The sequence below is a fragment of the Colias philodice genome, chromosome 18 (genome assembly GCF_061535455.1).
Source record: "Colias philodice isolate Cphi_HAF_F1 chromosome 18, ilColPhil1 Martin Lab GWU primary, whole genome shotgun sequence".
NCBI lineage: Eukaryota > Metazoa > Arthropoda > Insecta > Lepidoptera > Pieridae > Colias > Colias philodice.
The window spans coordinates 1,973,525-1,990,881 of NC_143103.1; the positions used below are offsets into that span (position 1 = coordinate 1,973,525).

General features: G+C 36.4%; 1 protein-coding gene across 2 annotated transcripts; it reads left to right on the forward strand.

Annotated features, from left to right (window-relative positions):
* Positions 1-4,751: 4,751 nt before the first annotated feature.
* Positions 4,752-17,123, forward strand: Cpsf100 (cleavage and polyadenylation specificity factor subunit 2). Of its 2 annotated transcripts, XM_089706624.1 has the most exons (13): positions 4,755-5,188; positions 6,975-7,240; positions 7,657-7,902; positions 8,587-8,774; positions 9,811-10,034; positions 10,353-10,502; positions 10,977-11,175; positions 11,551-11,641; positions 11,871-12,057; positions 12,972-13,062; positions 13,271-13,385; positions 15,912-16,096; positions 16,985-17,123. In XM_089706624.1, exons 1-13 carry the CDS (start codon positions 5,040-5,042, stop codon positions 17,075-17,077), a joined length of 2,184 nt encoding a protein of 727 aa, XP_089562750.1. In that variant the 5' UTR covers positions 4,755-5,039; the 3' UTR covers positions 17,078-17,123. The 2 variants fall into 2 exon arrangements, with proteins under 2 accessions (XP_089562751.1, XP_089562750.1); XM_089706625.1 differs by lacking the exons at positions 15,912-16,096; positions 16,985-17,123 and adding an exon at positions 15,240-15,566 and having other exon boundaries at positions 4,752-5,188.
* The last annotated feature ends 234 nt before the right edge of the window (positions 17,124-17,357 follow it).

Consider the following 17,357-nt stretch of genomic DNA (forward strand, 5'->3'; position numbering starts at 1 on the left):
TAACTTTTGCATAATTCCAATCAAACTTAATACATCGACATTATTATATGCGTTATTTATATCTACAAATGTAGCGAGGCAAATATCATTTCGAGAAAAGCCCATTTGTATTCGCGAAACTAAGTTACTTAAATTATCAAGAGTAGAACGGCATCTGCGAAACCCAACAGTATTAGGAGAGAAAAAATTGTTTCTTTCGATATACCACTCTAAGCGTTTAAGAAGAATATTATGAAAAACTTTGCAGAGGCAAGAAATAAGCGATATAGGACGAAGGGAACTAGTACTTTGATCATTTCGACCGGGTTTTGGAATAGGTACAATCGTGATATCTCGCCATTGTAATGGTACAAAGCCAAAGGAATAAAAAACATTAAATAACTTCAGTAAAACTCGTTGTCCGTTTTCAGGTAAATGAGCCAGCATAGAGTATGAAATATTATCACTTCCTGGTGTCGAGTCCTTATGACGCATACAAGACTTTAATTCCTGCATGGAAATTTGGTTGTCCAAAATAGTCATGCCAGCGTCAAAAATAGGATCCTTAGGGACGGCCGAGTCGGGTGTCAAATTCTGTAAGAGATTATCGGCACTCTCTTTATCGACACAAGGGCGCGATGTGTTGATGCCTTTCAACCAGCTTATCTTATGCCACATTTCACCTAACTTAGACTGGCCATCAATAGAAGAGTAAAAATCGTGGCGTGACCGATTTTGCGCTTCCCGTATCAAGCGTTGAGATTCGCGGACTTTAGTTTGTAACTTTGCAAAATTATGTGGAGTCGGGTTGCGGCGAAAAGTGGAAAGAGCTAACCGTCGATCTGCTACACACTTTGATAAGATTACATTCCAGTAAGGTTTCGGTTTGAAACTACTTGCTGGATTGTGACTTAGCTTAACAAATGGAATATACAAATCGGCAGCTAAATTAATAGAGTTAATAAAGTTATTATACAACGATTGAGGATCTTCATTAGAAAATACCCAGTGATCAAATTCTTTTTCTAAAAACAATGTATAAGACGACCAGTCCGCGTTTTTAAAATTACGGCGCAAAGTATAATGCCCTCGTGTGTTATCCCATTGCGAAGTTATTTTAATGATAAGATGATCGCTACCTAAATTTTCACTTAAGATGGACCATTTCAACTTTAAAGCTATATCGGTAGAAGCCAGGGATATATCCGGCGAGGACTGTTGCAAATTATTATTAACAAGTTTTAAACGCGTGGGAGTGTTACAATTATTCAACGTAATGAGATTACTATCCAAAATAGCGTCCTGAATATTAATGCCACGCGTGTCTATTTTATTTGACCAGTTTGTATTATGTGCGTTAAAATCGCCTAATAACACACATTTCTTATCAAAATTACTAAAAAGAAGATCCCAATCTGATTTATTTGTATTTATCGAAGGGGGACAATATATGGACGCAACATATTTTATACCCTCACAATTAAATATCTCAATAGCTACAATTTCAATACCCGACCTTATATTAGTTAAGTCACATTTTAAAGTTGCTCTAACTGACCGGTGAACGATTAAAGCAACACCACCATACCCGTCACACCTATCTTTACGGAAAATATTGTAGCCACTTACTCTTAACTCACTCTCAGGCTCTAACCATGTCTCATTAACAGCAGCAATGTGAATCTTTTCTTGGTTCAGTAACTGTTCTAATGCATTAGCTTTTGGGCGAATACTCTGAGCATTCCATTGTATCATATTAAGCTTTATTTTGTTTTTAGTTACAGACATTTGTAATATTCAATAAATCAATAACATACTGTAAGATTGGCCAATCAGAAATATTTTCCACAATTACAAGCATTACCCATTCAATACAACTTCTAATCACACTTTGCACTTTAGTTTTAAATGTGGCTCCTTTCAGGAAGATTATGTCCTTTAACCTGCTTAAAAGCTCACTGAACTTAACGTCTTTCTTCTCCTTATTCTCTGTTGTATTCTTTACTTCTGATTCTTCTACTTTTGAGGACGTTTCAACATCCATAAACTCTTTAAAAATATTTGTCCTTTTTGGTGTATGAGAAAAGCTTCTACTCCTTCTGCTCTTCGATAGAAATGAGTCTTTGACGACATCCGCGTACGTTGACCTCCGACTTGGCGTTACCTGAATAGATTCAACAGGCAGAACCTCAAATGAATTACCGTCGACGTATTCATTTATGGGGAAATAATCTTCATTATCAGCAGAGTGTGAGACCTTATTTTTAGTAGAATCCGACGGAACGTAGAGAGAAAGTGCTCTTCTATAGGTACAATTATACTCCGCCATCAACTCTCTAAGCTTTCTTTCCTTTTGGTAAGACGGACAAGAACGAAACAAAGACATATGTTTTCCTCCACAATTAGCACACTTGAATGTTGATGTATCACAGTTAGGATGGTTCTCAGAACATTTTGGACATACTACTTTTGAGGACACACATTTGCTTTTAGTATGTCCAAGCTTCCAGCAGCGCGTACATTGTGATACGGGAAATACGTAAGGGTCTACTTTGATACGCAATCCATCTACCGATATATAGGGTGGGCGGTAAGAACCTTTAAAACAAATGCGAATGGATTCGCACGACTTCCATCCTGAACTCTCGCTACTACTTCGGCGGGAAAGTCTGTGAACGGAAAATACCTCGCCCGGTTCTGGACACGAAATATTTTTAATAATCTCTTCTTCTTTTAAATCCAAATCTACATCTTTTATAACGCCATACGAAAAATTAACTTCCATAGCCCTTTGAATTCTCCACCCCATTTCTTGAAACTTTTTAGACTTTTCAAGTTTTTCCACCATCTTCTCGTTACACACGTCAACCCTAATTCTATAGGGGTTTATATATTTAACACTCTCAACATCCAAAATATCTTCACCGCTAAATAATTTAGCTAAAGAAAACTGCTTCGGTAAAATTTCTTTTGAAGAAATATAAACTTGAAGTTTATCCTCCACAATCTTAGTTTTGCATCTTTTTTCTTTTCTTTGAATTAAATTCCAATCATCCTCATCCCTCCCTCTTTTACTTGGTTTATGCTCACCAATAGTTTTCTTCGGCGTCTCAGAACAAACTTGTATGTCTTCTGAGGTATCGTCAAGTTCCTCGTGACAATTTGAGTGGTTTAAATTAGTAATATTAACGCTTTCGCGCTCAGAATGGATTAGATTATCAGTATCCATTATTTAATTCAAAGGCCGACGCGCGGCTGCCGCAGGTAGAAACCTAACGGTAACCGCGGTGAGCCGATACCGCACGCGATGACTCAGTACGCAACTTATTACGAAGTACGCGTTCACCTCGATCGAGTGACGAACCGAGACTGAGAAATAAAGAAGACCTAGTGAAATCTGGACCGAGTTTTTTAGACGATAATTATGTATCCGATTGGATGATTGTTTATGGTCGAAAAAAAAGTAATAGTTACGTACAAGATAACGGTAATGGTAAAAGAAATAGCAAAAACAGTAATTTTGAATCTGAACGTGACGATCTGAAGAAGTGGGTTGAAAATCTTATTATCAACATAGTTAAAGACGCTATGACTTTTAAATAAAGTATCCCACTTATAGAATTATTTTAGAAGTAGCCCTAGTTTTATATCGATTAAGGACTGTGCTTAAATAAATACTTACATATAATAATGAAAGTGTTTTATGAAGTGAAATGCAATTTTTACTACCTTCACTCTTAACCTTTTTGAATAAAACTAAAAGCATAATTGTGAACTTATGTATAGTTACCAAAAAAATAATGAAGGTAGGTATTTGTATTACCTATTTTTTGTATGTCCTATACTTGTACGTATTATATGTATGAACACAAAAGATCGATGAAAAGTTATAGGTACAGGATATCGGTACCCTTGTTATTTAATGTTCCGTGACTAATGTTATGTGCATACTATTATAATAATTCCATTAAGTATTCTTTCTGATTTATTTTGGGGTCCCAAACTCCTAATATCTTCAGCATTAATTTGTCTACTTGTCAAAAACCGTACATTATTAATTTTATTCGTAAAGAAAGTATTACAGGAATACGTGATTTTTCATAGCAAACATCATCAAATAATTTTGTGAGAGCCGAAACCTTCGACTTTATCAACATACTCTTTCGAGACTTTCATATCCTAGTTACTATTAACGCTGGTCGATTACTGTTTTTATGAATAATGGAGACCAGTGGATTCAAAATAATGAAATAATTTCTGCTTTAATAATAATAATACACGAATAATAGGTGGACTTGCTCACACCCCTACGGATTGCCTTCGGACGATGGCGGTGGTGGTCGCTTACCATCAGGGCCATCGAAGTTATTGTACTTTGACGCTATCTCAATGTTTGACGCAAATATTTTTAAGCTATTACATAGCTTTTATCTCAGAATTTGAGCGCGGCGACCGAATGTAAAAAATTCCAACCGGCACAGCGATGCGATGCTGCTATGAAATAGCTTTACCGCGGCAGACCTCGAATGCCACACGTATTTTTTTTTTTTTTTTTCTGCAACGATATCAGCGAGAACTGCAAGATCTCGATGCATTCTATGTAATAAGCGATGATTCTAAATGCACAGATATTAGGAAAAAACTAATGCATCTGTGGTCCTGTAGAATTAAGAATGTTTTATTGTATAATGTGAACCGGGTACTGTATATTGTGAATAGCGAGGTTAATAATTATTTAGGCTAGACGAATAGAATACATATTTGCAAATGCACCAGGATATATTAAAATCTCAAATTACCATTATGAAAAATTAGACTGTCAATGTCTCAAGCTGTCAGTGATTACTGGCAATGTCAGAATTTGACAAACGAATTTGCCGTTTGTTTTTGTGGCAGTATCGCGGCATTTATATTTGTTACTTTTGTATTAAAATTTAGACCAAAAGTTTGAAATCGAGCACTTATAATTCAATAAAGATAGCTTCTATTCGTGAATATTACGTTATGATTAATTTTTAATATATAACTAGATAGCTCCTGCAGTATTAAATTTTGTAAACATGACTTCAATTGTAAAATTACACTGTATCTCTGGGGTTGGTGATGAATCTCCGCCTTGCTATGTATTACAAATTGATGAATATAAGATCCTGTTGGACTGTGGATGGGATGAGAAATTTGATATGGACTTCATAAAGGAACTGAAGAGGTAATTTGAGGTTATATAGTAAACAATAAAAACGAGCAGTGTTTTTAAAGTGAAACTTTTATTACATCGTCTCAAACTTTTTGGTCTGTGTAGCGCATGTCGCGTGTATCGCGGCTGCCGAGTAGGTATACCTACTCGGCAGCCGACCGTCACGCGACATGCGCTACACAAAGCAGTGTTCGGAACCGTTCGAACAGTTTCACTTTTACCGTGGTTTCATAAAACCACACAACATTTTTTGTTGCAAAATCATTTATAATTAAGAATTTATTATAAATAAAAACTATATTATTTATTTAGGAGTAACAGAGACTCGTTAAATTTTACTTATACTCTTATTACTCATATTCAAAAGTAGAACAATGTCATTTACGTTACAATTAACCTTTAAGTATGGACGTGGAGTCTCACAGGCTACTCAATGTTTACGTTTTCATAGTTTCACCTATTTCCCCCCGCTCCCCGGGATTGAGCGGCTCAGTAGCTTTTGTTTTAGTTGCCAAACTGCCAACGAGGGAGGAGGTTGTGTCGTCCGGTGAATATTACGTGAGTAATAACCATCCAAAAATGGACTGGAGCCTGTCAGGCTACACGTCCATTGTTGTCATATAATATATTTTATAAGGGCGATTATGTTTGTTTCAGATTTTGTAGTACAAAATATCAAATTATAAATAATGCCGGTAATTTTTCACCAAAACTACCGTCTACGACTTCTGTTCAGGGCCCTGCGCAAAAAATTTCCGTGTCGCTGATCCAACTTTCGAACAAAAAGTGAGTGAGTTGTTAGCTACGGATTAGTCTGACAATGAAGAGAATATTGAAGGTTTTTTTTTATATTGGAGTCCGAACTAATACAAAATCATGAGAGTGACAGTGATGAAGATCAGGACCAAGATCAGGACCATGATCAGGACCAAGATCAGGACCAAGATCAGGACCGGGAACCGGACCAGGTCCTAGGAGAAGAATCGGACAGTTCCAAAAGCTGTGGAAAGAGGAGATTTTTTAAAAAAATCTAGCACTCGTGCTTGTAGTGCCTCATGTGCAAAGACGTGTTATAAATACTTCATTGCCAAGAGAACTGAGGTTGACTATGAATCGCTTTTTAGGTAATGATATGGTTACAGAAGGTGTCCAGGATCAAGAAACCATTCAAGGGTCCAGAAGAGCATGTAGAATCAGTCCCGCGAAAAAACATAGGATAACTACCTATGTTTGTGTTGGGTGCAAGAAACCTGTGTGTCTCCAATGTTCTAGACCTTTGTGCACTGACTGCCAATAAATTAGCGTTATTAGACCGTTGTCAAAATTTTTTGTATTAGTTACCTGAAGTAGGTATTTTGTGTTTTTGGTTCCTTATATATTATATTTTAAGAAAAAAAGACTCATTTTGTTATAGTCATAAGTTTGGCTGTTTTTAATATCTAAAAATGTAGCCTAAGTAAATTTAGACTTAAAAGTGTCACGATTTTTTATTTTTTACATTTCTATATTTTTTTTAATAAAAGTTGATTACATAAGCACGTTATTTTATTACTAAATCCCTTAAATTCAATATCCAATCAGCTTTAAAGCAACCTTATATCAAATTCTCAAAAAAAAAGTATGTACATATAGGAGCCTGTGAGACTCCACGTCCGCAGTAGTGTTAAGAAAAAATGACGTCCATACTTAAAGGTTAAAATTAATACAGCTTCTATAATAACGAATTTACAGTAATTAAACCATAACCAAAAAGATGGATCAAAGAATTGGTAAGACATTTCAAAAAAATAATTTCCAGGCACATAAACAGTATAGATGCAGTGCTGCTATCTCACTCAGATCCCTTGCATCTCGGAGCTTTACCATACGCAGTGGGTCAGCTTGCTCTCAACTGTCCCATATACGCTACACTGCCAGTGTACAAAATGGGCCAAATGTACATGTATGACTTGTACCAGTCACATAAAAATGTGTCTGACTTTGATCTGTTCTCACTAGACGATGTAGACACAGCTTTTGATAGGATAACACAGTTGAAATACAATCAGAGCGTGGATATTAAAGGTATGTTGTTATAACTTAGTAAATAAGTAACTTCTATATCACAAAATCATCATTAATTCATAACCAAGTCTTAGATATTGAAAAAAATTGTATCTTCATAGACTGAAATTGTGTGTTATCAGAACAGTTACATCATACAAAATTTTATTTTGAAGTGAAAACTTCTTTAGCGGCGTTGAGCACTTTTTCTGTAATGGGTATGAAATCTTAAACTCACGTCAGGACACATGACCTGATCGAAAAAGCATAAGACGGATACCATTCCAAAATATCAAACATGCTCAACGTTAACAATCAAGTTTTCACTTCTGCCGGCACTCCCGGAGTGCAACCAGTCTTTTTTTTTTTAATTTTATCAGGTTGTATGAAATTTATATCCAGTCCAAAATTTTTAATATTCGACTCCAATATTACAGGTAAAGGTATAGGCCTGCGCATCACACCATTACCAGCTGGACATCTACTCGGAGGCACCATCTGGAGGATAGCTGCACCGGGCGAGGAAGATATAGTCTATGCACCAGACTTTAACCATAAGAAGGAGCGTCACTTGAACGGCTGTGAAATAGAAAGAATTATGAGGCCGTCTCTGTTGCTTTTGGGCGCTATGAACGCTGATTATGTACAACAAAGAAGACGGCTTAGAGATGAGAAGCTTATGAGTAAGCATTTTTACTTGAATTAGTTTTCAAATAAAGTAAAATTATACAATTAATTTTACATAAATGGATGTACATTTATAAAAAAACTGTGATTTTATAATAAACTAGCGGTCCGCCCCGGCTTCGCCCGTGGTACATAATATTTACGTTTTCTCTACATAAGAACCATCCTCGTACTTCAAGGAATATAATAAAAAAAGAATTATCGAAATCGGTTCAGCCGTTCTCGAGTTATGCGCTTACCAACACATTTTGCGATTCATTTTTATATATAAGAAAGATTAAATTAAACAAGCATAGTAAATTTGATAGATTAGTATAGATCTATACTAATATTATAAAGCTGAAGAGTTTTTTTGTTTGTTTGAACGCACTAATCTCAGCAACTACTGGTCTGATTTGAAAAATTCTTTCCGTGTTAGATAGACCATTCATTGAGGAAAGCTATAGGCTATAATATATCAACTTGCAAGTTAGTTAGTAAAGCTTAATGTTTATTAAAATTTAATCCACGGTTACTTTTAATTGGCAGAACATTTTATTAAGTTCATCTCATATAGGTAGGAATATATTAACCCATTGAGCCCCAAACGGCCCGATCGGTCCATGACACAATAGATTTTCTATTGTGTCTGTGGTTCCTGAGTTATTAAGCAGATTATTGATATAACTACTCTTTTACAGCAACAATCCTCACAACTCTCAGAGGCGGTGGTTCAGTCCTAGTGTGTACGGACACAGCTGGCAGAGTGTTAGAACTTGCACACATGTTAGACCAATTGTGGAGGAATAAGGACTCTGGTCTTGTAGCATACTCGCTGCTTCTGTTGTCGAATGTCAGCTATAATGTGGTCGAGTTTGCTAAGTCACAGGTAAGTGGATAGACTATAATTTAGAATATTATTCTACTGTGGGGCAAGGCTGCAGATATAGAAACTATATTTATCTTACAGAAAAGAGCCATTCGCTCTATATATAATTTACGTGCTCGGGACTCACTAAGAGATCATTTTAAGAATACTGGTATCCTTACTGTACCATCACAGTATATATTTAATAATATTTTGCATGTACACAAAAGCTCCGACTTGCACACAAGAGTAGGAGATAGACACGATTATGGCACAAGGAACAGGAATAGAATTGAAATGCCATTTTTCCGATTAGCTAAAGTTAAAAATTCATTTATGGGTCAAGGTATACGCTTATATAATAGAATTCCTCACAATATTAAAGAGTATAGTAGTTCTAAATTTAAAACTTATATAAAAAATGTACTAGTTCAGAGAGCGTACTACAGTATTCAGGAATATATAGACGATAAAGACCCATGGAGGGTTATCGCGTAAAAACCACAGGACAGTTCTTTGGCATATTATGATATATTATTATGTAGTTAGATATAAGTTACATATTATGTAATATTGACATGATTTAAAAGAGCAACTATGGAGTTTCTTGCCGATTCTTCTCCGTAGATACTGCTTTCCGAATCGGTGGTAAATGTTAAAAATACTTATGTAATGACGATTCGAAAGTGCTACTAAATAGTAGTCTAATTGAATAAATGAATGTTTGAGTTTGAGTTTGAGTTTGAATTGTTCAATAGTTATTGTAATATATTAAATTTTCAAAATTCAAATTAAAAAAAAAATTGTGTGTATCTAGTTTTCATAGGGTAAATAGATTAAAAAAAAAACAAATTAAAGATTCTCCAAAATAAGTTCTATAGTGTTGAAAAAATACTGTTTTCAAGTTAACAATCAAACTCGCATACTGTGAGTAATTAGAGGCAATAAAAAAATTATATGTATTTCTTTTTGTATTTTTTTTTACATTATCATTAATTATTTTCTGAGAGAAAAATCTATAAAGGTATTCACATAATCTAATTGCAATTTATTACAGATAGAATGGATGAGCGACAAGCTAACACGCGCGTTCGAAGGCGCGAGAAGCAATCCATTCGCGTTACGCCATTTGCACCTCTGTCACTCGGTAATAGAGGTCACTAGAACGCCGGGACCAAAAGTGGTTCTAGCTTCGTTCCCAGATCTCGAAACAGGGTTTGCGAGAGATCTGTTTCTGCAGTGGGCGCCGAATCCTCAAAATTCTATCATTTTAACTGCAAGGTAGGAATAAAAAAATTGCTTTTAAGAAAATTAAATTTCATGTTGTTTTTTTTTTAAGTAGCAATTATCAATTATTATTACCATAAAAATATTGTATTGAAATTCGTTGTGGTTTAAATAAAGGTAGCCTGTACTTGATTTCTGGTAACAAGATAACCGAAAATGAAAACACAAATGTATTTAGTGAAAAACTCCCTTTTTGTATTATCAACATAAAAATCTTATCGACAGACCTCACCATTAAACTATATAGAAAGACAACAGTAAACTGATTATTTCTTGAAAATTTGTTAAACAATTTTTTTTAATAAATTTCAGAACGTCTCCAGGCACACTAGCGCGTGATTTAATAGAAAAAGGCGGTGATCGCACCATAGAGTTAACTATACGAAAGAGAATCCGTTTAGAGGGCGCTGAGCTTGAAGAGTTCTTACAGCAGCAGCGGACCAAAGTCAAGGATCCTGTTAAGTATGTAGAACTGTTTATAACTTTATAGCTACAGTATACTTGTTTTTAGTAATTTCGGGATAACTGATTTGATATGGTTTGATAATATTTGTTCAACTGTCGAAAATTATCTTAACAATAATTTCTTGGGGTACTATCTAAAAATGTATTATAATTCATTATAATATTTGCCTAATCTCATTATTCTAACAAATTAGAAAATATATATTCTGCCTTTTTACTAATGTAAATTATAAAGATTTTCGATTAAACTTATTTTCATTCTATTCATATAAATCTTTCAAATTTAAGCATCATGATTGTTAAGTATGTACTTTGTGGACTTTGCATATTCAGTAGTTTTATTCAATCTGAAAAGTTTGTATATATTGTCTGCTTTTCATAATTTAATCAAATATCCAATCGGAGTAAATACCAATTCCATTCCTATATCCTTATAGGATTTCTATCTACCCTCAATCAAATTAATTCCAGAGAGGAATTGAGCGGCCTTTCATCCGACTCCGAATCGGATGGTGAACTAGAGATGTGGGTGGTGACCGGACGGCACGATATTCCGGTTCGATCGGACCAACGTCCGGCCGGGTGCTTTAAGACGAACAAGCGACACCACGCTATGTACCCGTGCCATGAGGAACGGTCACGAGCTGATGATTATGGAGAAGTTATACGGGTGAGTTTGATAATAAGGTTGCCTGGAAGAGATCACTTCTAAGTGATAAGGTCGCCTAATAAACTATACTGTTTTTTGTTTTGTATATTAGCAATAAGTTTTCTATGTAAGTATAGTTTTATTGAAGAGTAAATAAATAAATAATGGTGGTAATAATGGCATGGCAAGTTAGTCATAATAAAATTTTAATACAAATGCTTGATAAATATATTTTTTTAAGAATAAGATAAAAGCAATTGCGCTGGCAGGATCACGGGTCAGGCGACGCCCCGGTAAGGCAGGAAACGCGGGTTTGAATCCCGCCTCGTGATCGAATTTTTCTATTCTTAAAAAAATGATTAAAAAATGTTATTAACTTATTTCATTCGGTTTTAGCCGGAAGATTACAGACTGGCTGAAATAGTAGATGCTGAGGGTGAAATACGAGACGTGCCTCCCGCGCCGCCGCAGAAACCAGAGCCTGAAGGTACAAACACATTAGCATAAATTGTGCTCCTATCAAATAGAACAAAATATAAGTCAAATTTATGGCAAACCTGGCCTTAGAATAAGAAACTACTTTGTAAAGATTCTAATCTTAAAGGTTTTATTTTTTTTTATTTTATAAAAAAGTATTTTAATATAAATTATTTTCTTAAAAAATAGAAATCTTTCCTCTCTTAAACAATAAATTAATTTATAATAATATTTTGCAGAGGAAGTAACAGAGATCCCTAGCAAGTGCGTGTCTTCGGTTCGACAAGTGGCAGTACGAGCGAATATACAATACATCGAGTTGGAAGGCCGCTGCGATGGGGAGTCGTTACTGCGTGTGGTTGCGCATGCCAAGCCACGTGCTGTTGTGGGGCTGCGTGCTGGGAAAGTGGCCCTTAGCACGCTCAGGTTAGAGGCGCTTTCCGCTTGACACATTACAGTCTTATGATGTACTGCACTCCGGGAAAGTGGCCCTTAGCACGCTCAGGTTAGAGGCGCTTTCCGCTTGACACATTACAGTCTTATGATGTACTGCACTCCGGGAAAGTGGCCCTTAGCACGCTCAGGTTAGAGGCGCTTTCCGCTTGACACATTACAGTCTTATGATGTACTGCACTCCGGAAAAGTGGCCCTTAGCACGCTCAGGTTAGAGGCGCATTCCGCGTGACACAATTACACTCGTATGATGTACTGCACTCCGGGAAAGTGGCCCTTAGCACGCTCAGGTTAGAGGCGCTTTCCGCTTGACACATTACAGTCTTATGATGTACTGCACTCCGGAAAAGTGGCCCTTAGCACGCTCAGGTTAGAGGCGCATTCCGCGTGACACAATTACACTCGTATGATGTACTGCACTCCGGGAAAGTGGCCCTTAGCACGCTCAGGTTAGAGGCGCTTTCCGCTTGACACAATTACACTCGTATGATGTACTGCACTCCGGGAAAGTGGCCCTTAGCACGCTCAGGTTAGAGGCGCTTTCCGCTTGACACAATTACAGTCGTATGATGTACTGCGCGCAGGGAAAGTGGCCCTTAGCACGATCAAGTTAGAGGCGCTTTCCGCGTGACACAATTAGGGTGCCTTTCTACATCAATATGTTGAAATAAAATTTCGTAGACCGCTACAAGCCAATGCTCGCGAACCAATGAATGTCAAATTTACTTCAAACTTTGGTTCGCGCGGCAGCCGCGTAATTTTTACGCACCGCTAAAGTTGTGTGATGTGTTGCTGTTTATGGGTAAAGTTGGTTTTTAAATTTCGAGCCGTTTCTCACTATTTTTATTATTTTTGGAAGGTTGTAATAAAAATGTCTTGTTTTACAGGAAACACTGTGAAAACGAAGGAATAGAAAAAATATTTACACCCGGCAAAGGTGAAATTGTCGACGCAACTACAGAGTCTCATATCTATCAGGTATAGTTGATTTCTTACTTTTTTTGTTCTTGAATCGAACATTCTTTGAAATGAAACTTTTTTAAGCGTGTTGAGAGTAAAATTTCAAGGTCGCGTCATAACAATATCGTCACGGCATGGAGTAAGACGACGATTTTGGTATCTTTCTTGCCAAAAAAGTTTTACATGTGTGCTCACTTTTTTAATATACTTAATTTGTATATTTCAGGTGAAATTAACAGACAGTCTGATGTGCGGTATAACATGGCGGGGGGCGGGAGACGCGGAACTAGCGTGGCTGTCGGCCAGCGTCGCGCCGCCCAGACAGCGGGAGCCCAACAGCGGTAAGTGTGTTTGTTTGTTTGTTTGTGTAAAGTGGCGGGCTGGATTAGTAGATAGAAATGATAAAAATATTTCTTTACTAGATTTCCGCCCGCGGCTTCGCCCGCGTTTGCAAAGGAAAACCCGCATAGTTCCCGTTCCCGTGGGATTTCCGGGATAAAAACTATCCTATGTGTTAATCCAAGTTACCCTCTATATGTGTGCTAAATTTCATTGTAATCGGTTCAGTAGTTTTTACGCGAAAGAGTAACAAACATCCATACATCCATACATCCTTACAAACTTTCGCCTTTATAATATATATTAGATATTAGATGGTAATGCGTACGGAAAGTGATTTCTTAGAAGTGCAGATTACTATGTATCAACTTACACAGGGTAAATAAAAATTAGCGCATCACCTCGCAGGCAGCTTAACTATATCAATCACAACAAACATTTTTTCTATGAATACAAATTTTGATAAATAACCCAAAAAATAAAAATATTTCCTCGTTTATTAATTGCTCTGTATTTTGTGCATCGGCGATACAACACGTGCCGATATTTTGCTTACGCAAGGTGCGTAGACTGTAGAGTAATGCGAGTTCAGAGGCAATAAATAATTGTTTATTTTGTATGAAAAAACTTAAATTTTTAAGTGTTAATTAAAATCAAAGCGTAGAACAAATGTTTTTGGGACTGATGTAGTGAAGCTGCCTGAGAGGTGATGCGCGTGTTTTCATTTCCCCTTTATACGTGTATCGTTAACGTAATTGACGCTTAGGTTTGATTAAAATAATGATGAAAAATATAAATGTAATGGCATATAGACCGGGAGATACTGACACAAAATTTCGAGTCATTTGTAACAGGATGGCGGTTCTACAGGGTTCTTAGTACGCAATGACAAAAAGAAAAATGATGGTGTGAACGCTGGTACCGGCGGCTTAGTCGCGTGGGCGTTAGTCGAACTCATCGGAAAATAGCGAAAGTCAAACGATTTGTAACAGTATGGCACTTATTTTTCCTGTAAGTTTGAGGATCAACGAATATAAATACAAAATTTCAAAGATCTAGGTGTTGGAAATCTTCACTTATATAAATTAATAATACATTTGTTTTTCAAGTATGACAGCACTTTTTCCCCCTACTAGAAGTATGGCAAATATAATAATGGTCACATTTTATCAAATACTCTCCAAAAAGCCAAATGCAATACTGGTACAAAAAGATAGGCGAAATAAAAAAATTTTGCAGATTTTCGGCGGTATGGCGACCATTTGGAATCGTCCGAAAAGTATGGCATGACGATTTTCGTAAATGGCTGCACGACGATGGTTACCTGTGCAAAAGTTAGCTTGGTACAAATGGTTGAATAATTGTTTTTTTTAAATCAACACATTCGCGTCGGTATGGCGGGCTGTAAGTCATACCGGAAAAGTATGGCATGACACTACCGCCTACTTCTTTTTTATGGGCTATCGGTAAATTCTAAAATTTTTGTGTTACAAATCGTTTGACTTTCGCTATTTTTCCGACGAGTTCGACTAACGCCCACGCGACTAACCCACCGGTACCAGCGTTCACACCATCATTTTTCTTTTTGTCATTACGTACTAAGACCCCTGTAGAACCGCCATCCTGTTACAAATGACTCGAAATTTTGTGTCAGTATCTCCCGGTCTAATAATTCAATGAGAAAATTCTAAAAATTCTAATGATAAAAAAGCAAAAAGCTTTCACAATACTATATATTTTTAGACTTTTAGACAGGATAAAATAAATAAAACAGAATGTACATATTATTACATGGTTTTTATTGTATAATAATATTTTAATTAACAATCCTGTACAAAACAATAAATTTCCAACAGAAGACACAGCAATGGACGAGATGGTATCTCTCGAAGCGAGTACGGTAACCACAGCTCGGGTGGCTACATTCGTGAACGCTATATATAACATAATATAATAGACTAGCTTTCCGCCTGCGGCTTCGCCCGCGTTTTCAAAGAAAAACCCGCATAGTTCCCGTTCCCGTGGGATTTCCGGGATAAAACCTAGCCTATGTTACTCGTGGATAATGTAGCTTTCGAATGGTGAAAGAATTTTTAAAATCGGTCCAGTAGTTTATGAGCCTATTCATTACAATCAAAGAAACAAACAAATAAACAAAGTTTTCCTCTTTATAATATTAGTGTAGATAAAATTATGTTTCCACATTATGTTTCTTGTTCAACCGACAGGTCAGGTGTCGCTCTAGTAAGGCGAAAGACGCGGGTTCGATTCCCGCTTCGTCATCGATTTTTTCTATTTTTGAAGTGAAAACTTCTTTAGCGGCGTTGGGTATAAAATCTTAAACTCGCGTCAGGACACGTGGCCTGATCGAAAAAGCGTAAGACGGATGGATATCAAACATGCTCAACGTTAATAATCAAGTTTTCACTTCTGCCGGCACTCCCGGAGTGCAACCCGTCTTTTTTTTTTTTTCATTTTAACTATGTGTTTACAATATTGTTGACCAAAACATTTTTTTTTTCCAATAGAGGACACAGCCATGGACGAGATGATATCTCTCGAAGCGAGTACGGTATCCACGGCTCGGGCAGCTACATTCGTGAATGCTGTCAAGTTATCAGAACTAAGAGGTGCGCTCGGAAAGCACGGGCTTTCGGCTGAGTTCAATGCGGGCGCATTGGAGTGTTGTAATGGCACTGTTGCTATACGGAGGGTGAGTTAAAATATGGGAATATATTATCTTGATATATAATTATAAAGGCGAAAGTTTGTAAGTATGGATGTATGGATGTTTGTTACTCTTTCACGTAAAAACTACTGAACCGATTACAATGAAAATTTCATTGTAATCACACATATAGAGAGCACACATATAGAGGGTAACTTGGATTAACACAAAGGATAGGTTTTATCCCGGAAATCCCACGGGAACGGGAACTATGCGGGTTTTCCTTTGAAAACGCGGGCGAAGCCGCGGGCGGAAATCTAGTGTATATAATATTCTCTATCTACCCACAGTAAAGTGCTCCCCCCCTCACTTTACTTTCATAACAACATGGGAAAAGTAGGTATATGAGGGTAGGTTGAGTAAGGGTGCTTATATAGGTAGTAGGCGGAGGTTACAACGTGTTCATGATAAAGATATTTTCAAGAGAAAACACGCAGTAAAGGCCTAGCGATGCTGTGTAGTTATCACAAACTGAAAGTTGTTAAACTGTTGCTAAACGGAGGGTGAGTAAAGGGGAGGGGGATGTGCCTAGAAAGGGGGGGAGGTTATGGCGGGAAAAATAGGTGGAAAAACAGATAAAGGGGGGAGGGAATGGGTATGGGTAGGTAGGTTAGATTAGGATAGAGGTAAGAAATCTTGTCTCGCAATAATAGGGCTTAGATACCCTGTTTTTATAACAATATAATTTAAGTAGTAATTATTTAATTCTTTCTTATATGCATATTGCATCCATATAGTACAAATCAGTTAAAACTCTAGTAACTTACGATTTATTGTATAATTTGCAGAAAACTAAAACCACATGATTAAAACAGTGTAACTTTTAATACTGGATATGCTAAAATATAGATATAATTAGTTTTTTTTTTACAGTTGGAGAATGGTCGCGTGGCGTTAGAAGGCGTACTGTCGGAAGAATACTACAAAATCAGAGAACTGCTCTACGAACAGTTTGCTATTGTTTAAGTGATAATTTAATGTATAATAGTATTAATAAATTTATTTGTCATAATTTATCTTTTTATTTCCACTACCTCTTCCACAAATAAATTATCCTACAATAAAAACAAAAATCAATTTAACTATATCAATCATACCACAGCTACTTTTACATATAAATCAAATTTCTCAATAATCAATGAATCACCGATATTTAATAAAACAAATTTAACATTTTTATTGCAATATATGTATATCCTTACAATAAAAATAACAGAAAGTATACACCTTCTCTCATTTTTGTGAT

Bases quoted from the DNA above. Each gene is read 5' to 3' on its own strand.
- Cpsf100 (XM_089706624.1), top strand. From the start codon at position 5,040: ATGACTTCAATTGTAAAATTACACTGTATCTCTGGGGTTGGTGATGAA. The intron at 7,241-7,656 runs GTATGTTGTTAT...CCAATATTACAG, and splicing joins TCAGAGCGTGGATATTAAAG to GTAAAGGTATAGGCCTGCGC. The intron at 7,903-8,586 runs GTAAGCATTTTT...ACTCTTTTACAG, and splicing joins TAGAGATGAGAAGCTTATGA to CAACAATCCTCACAACTCTC.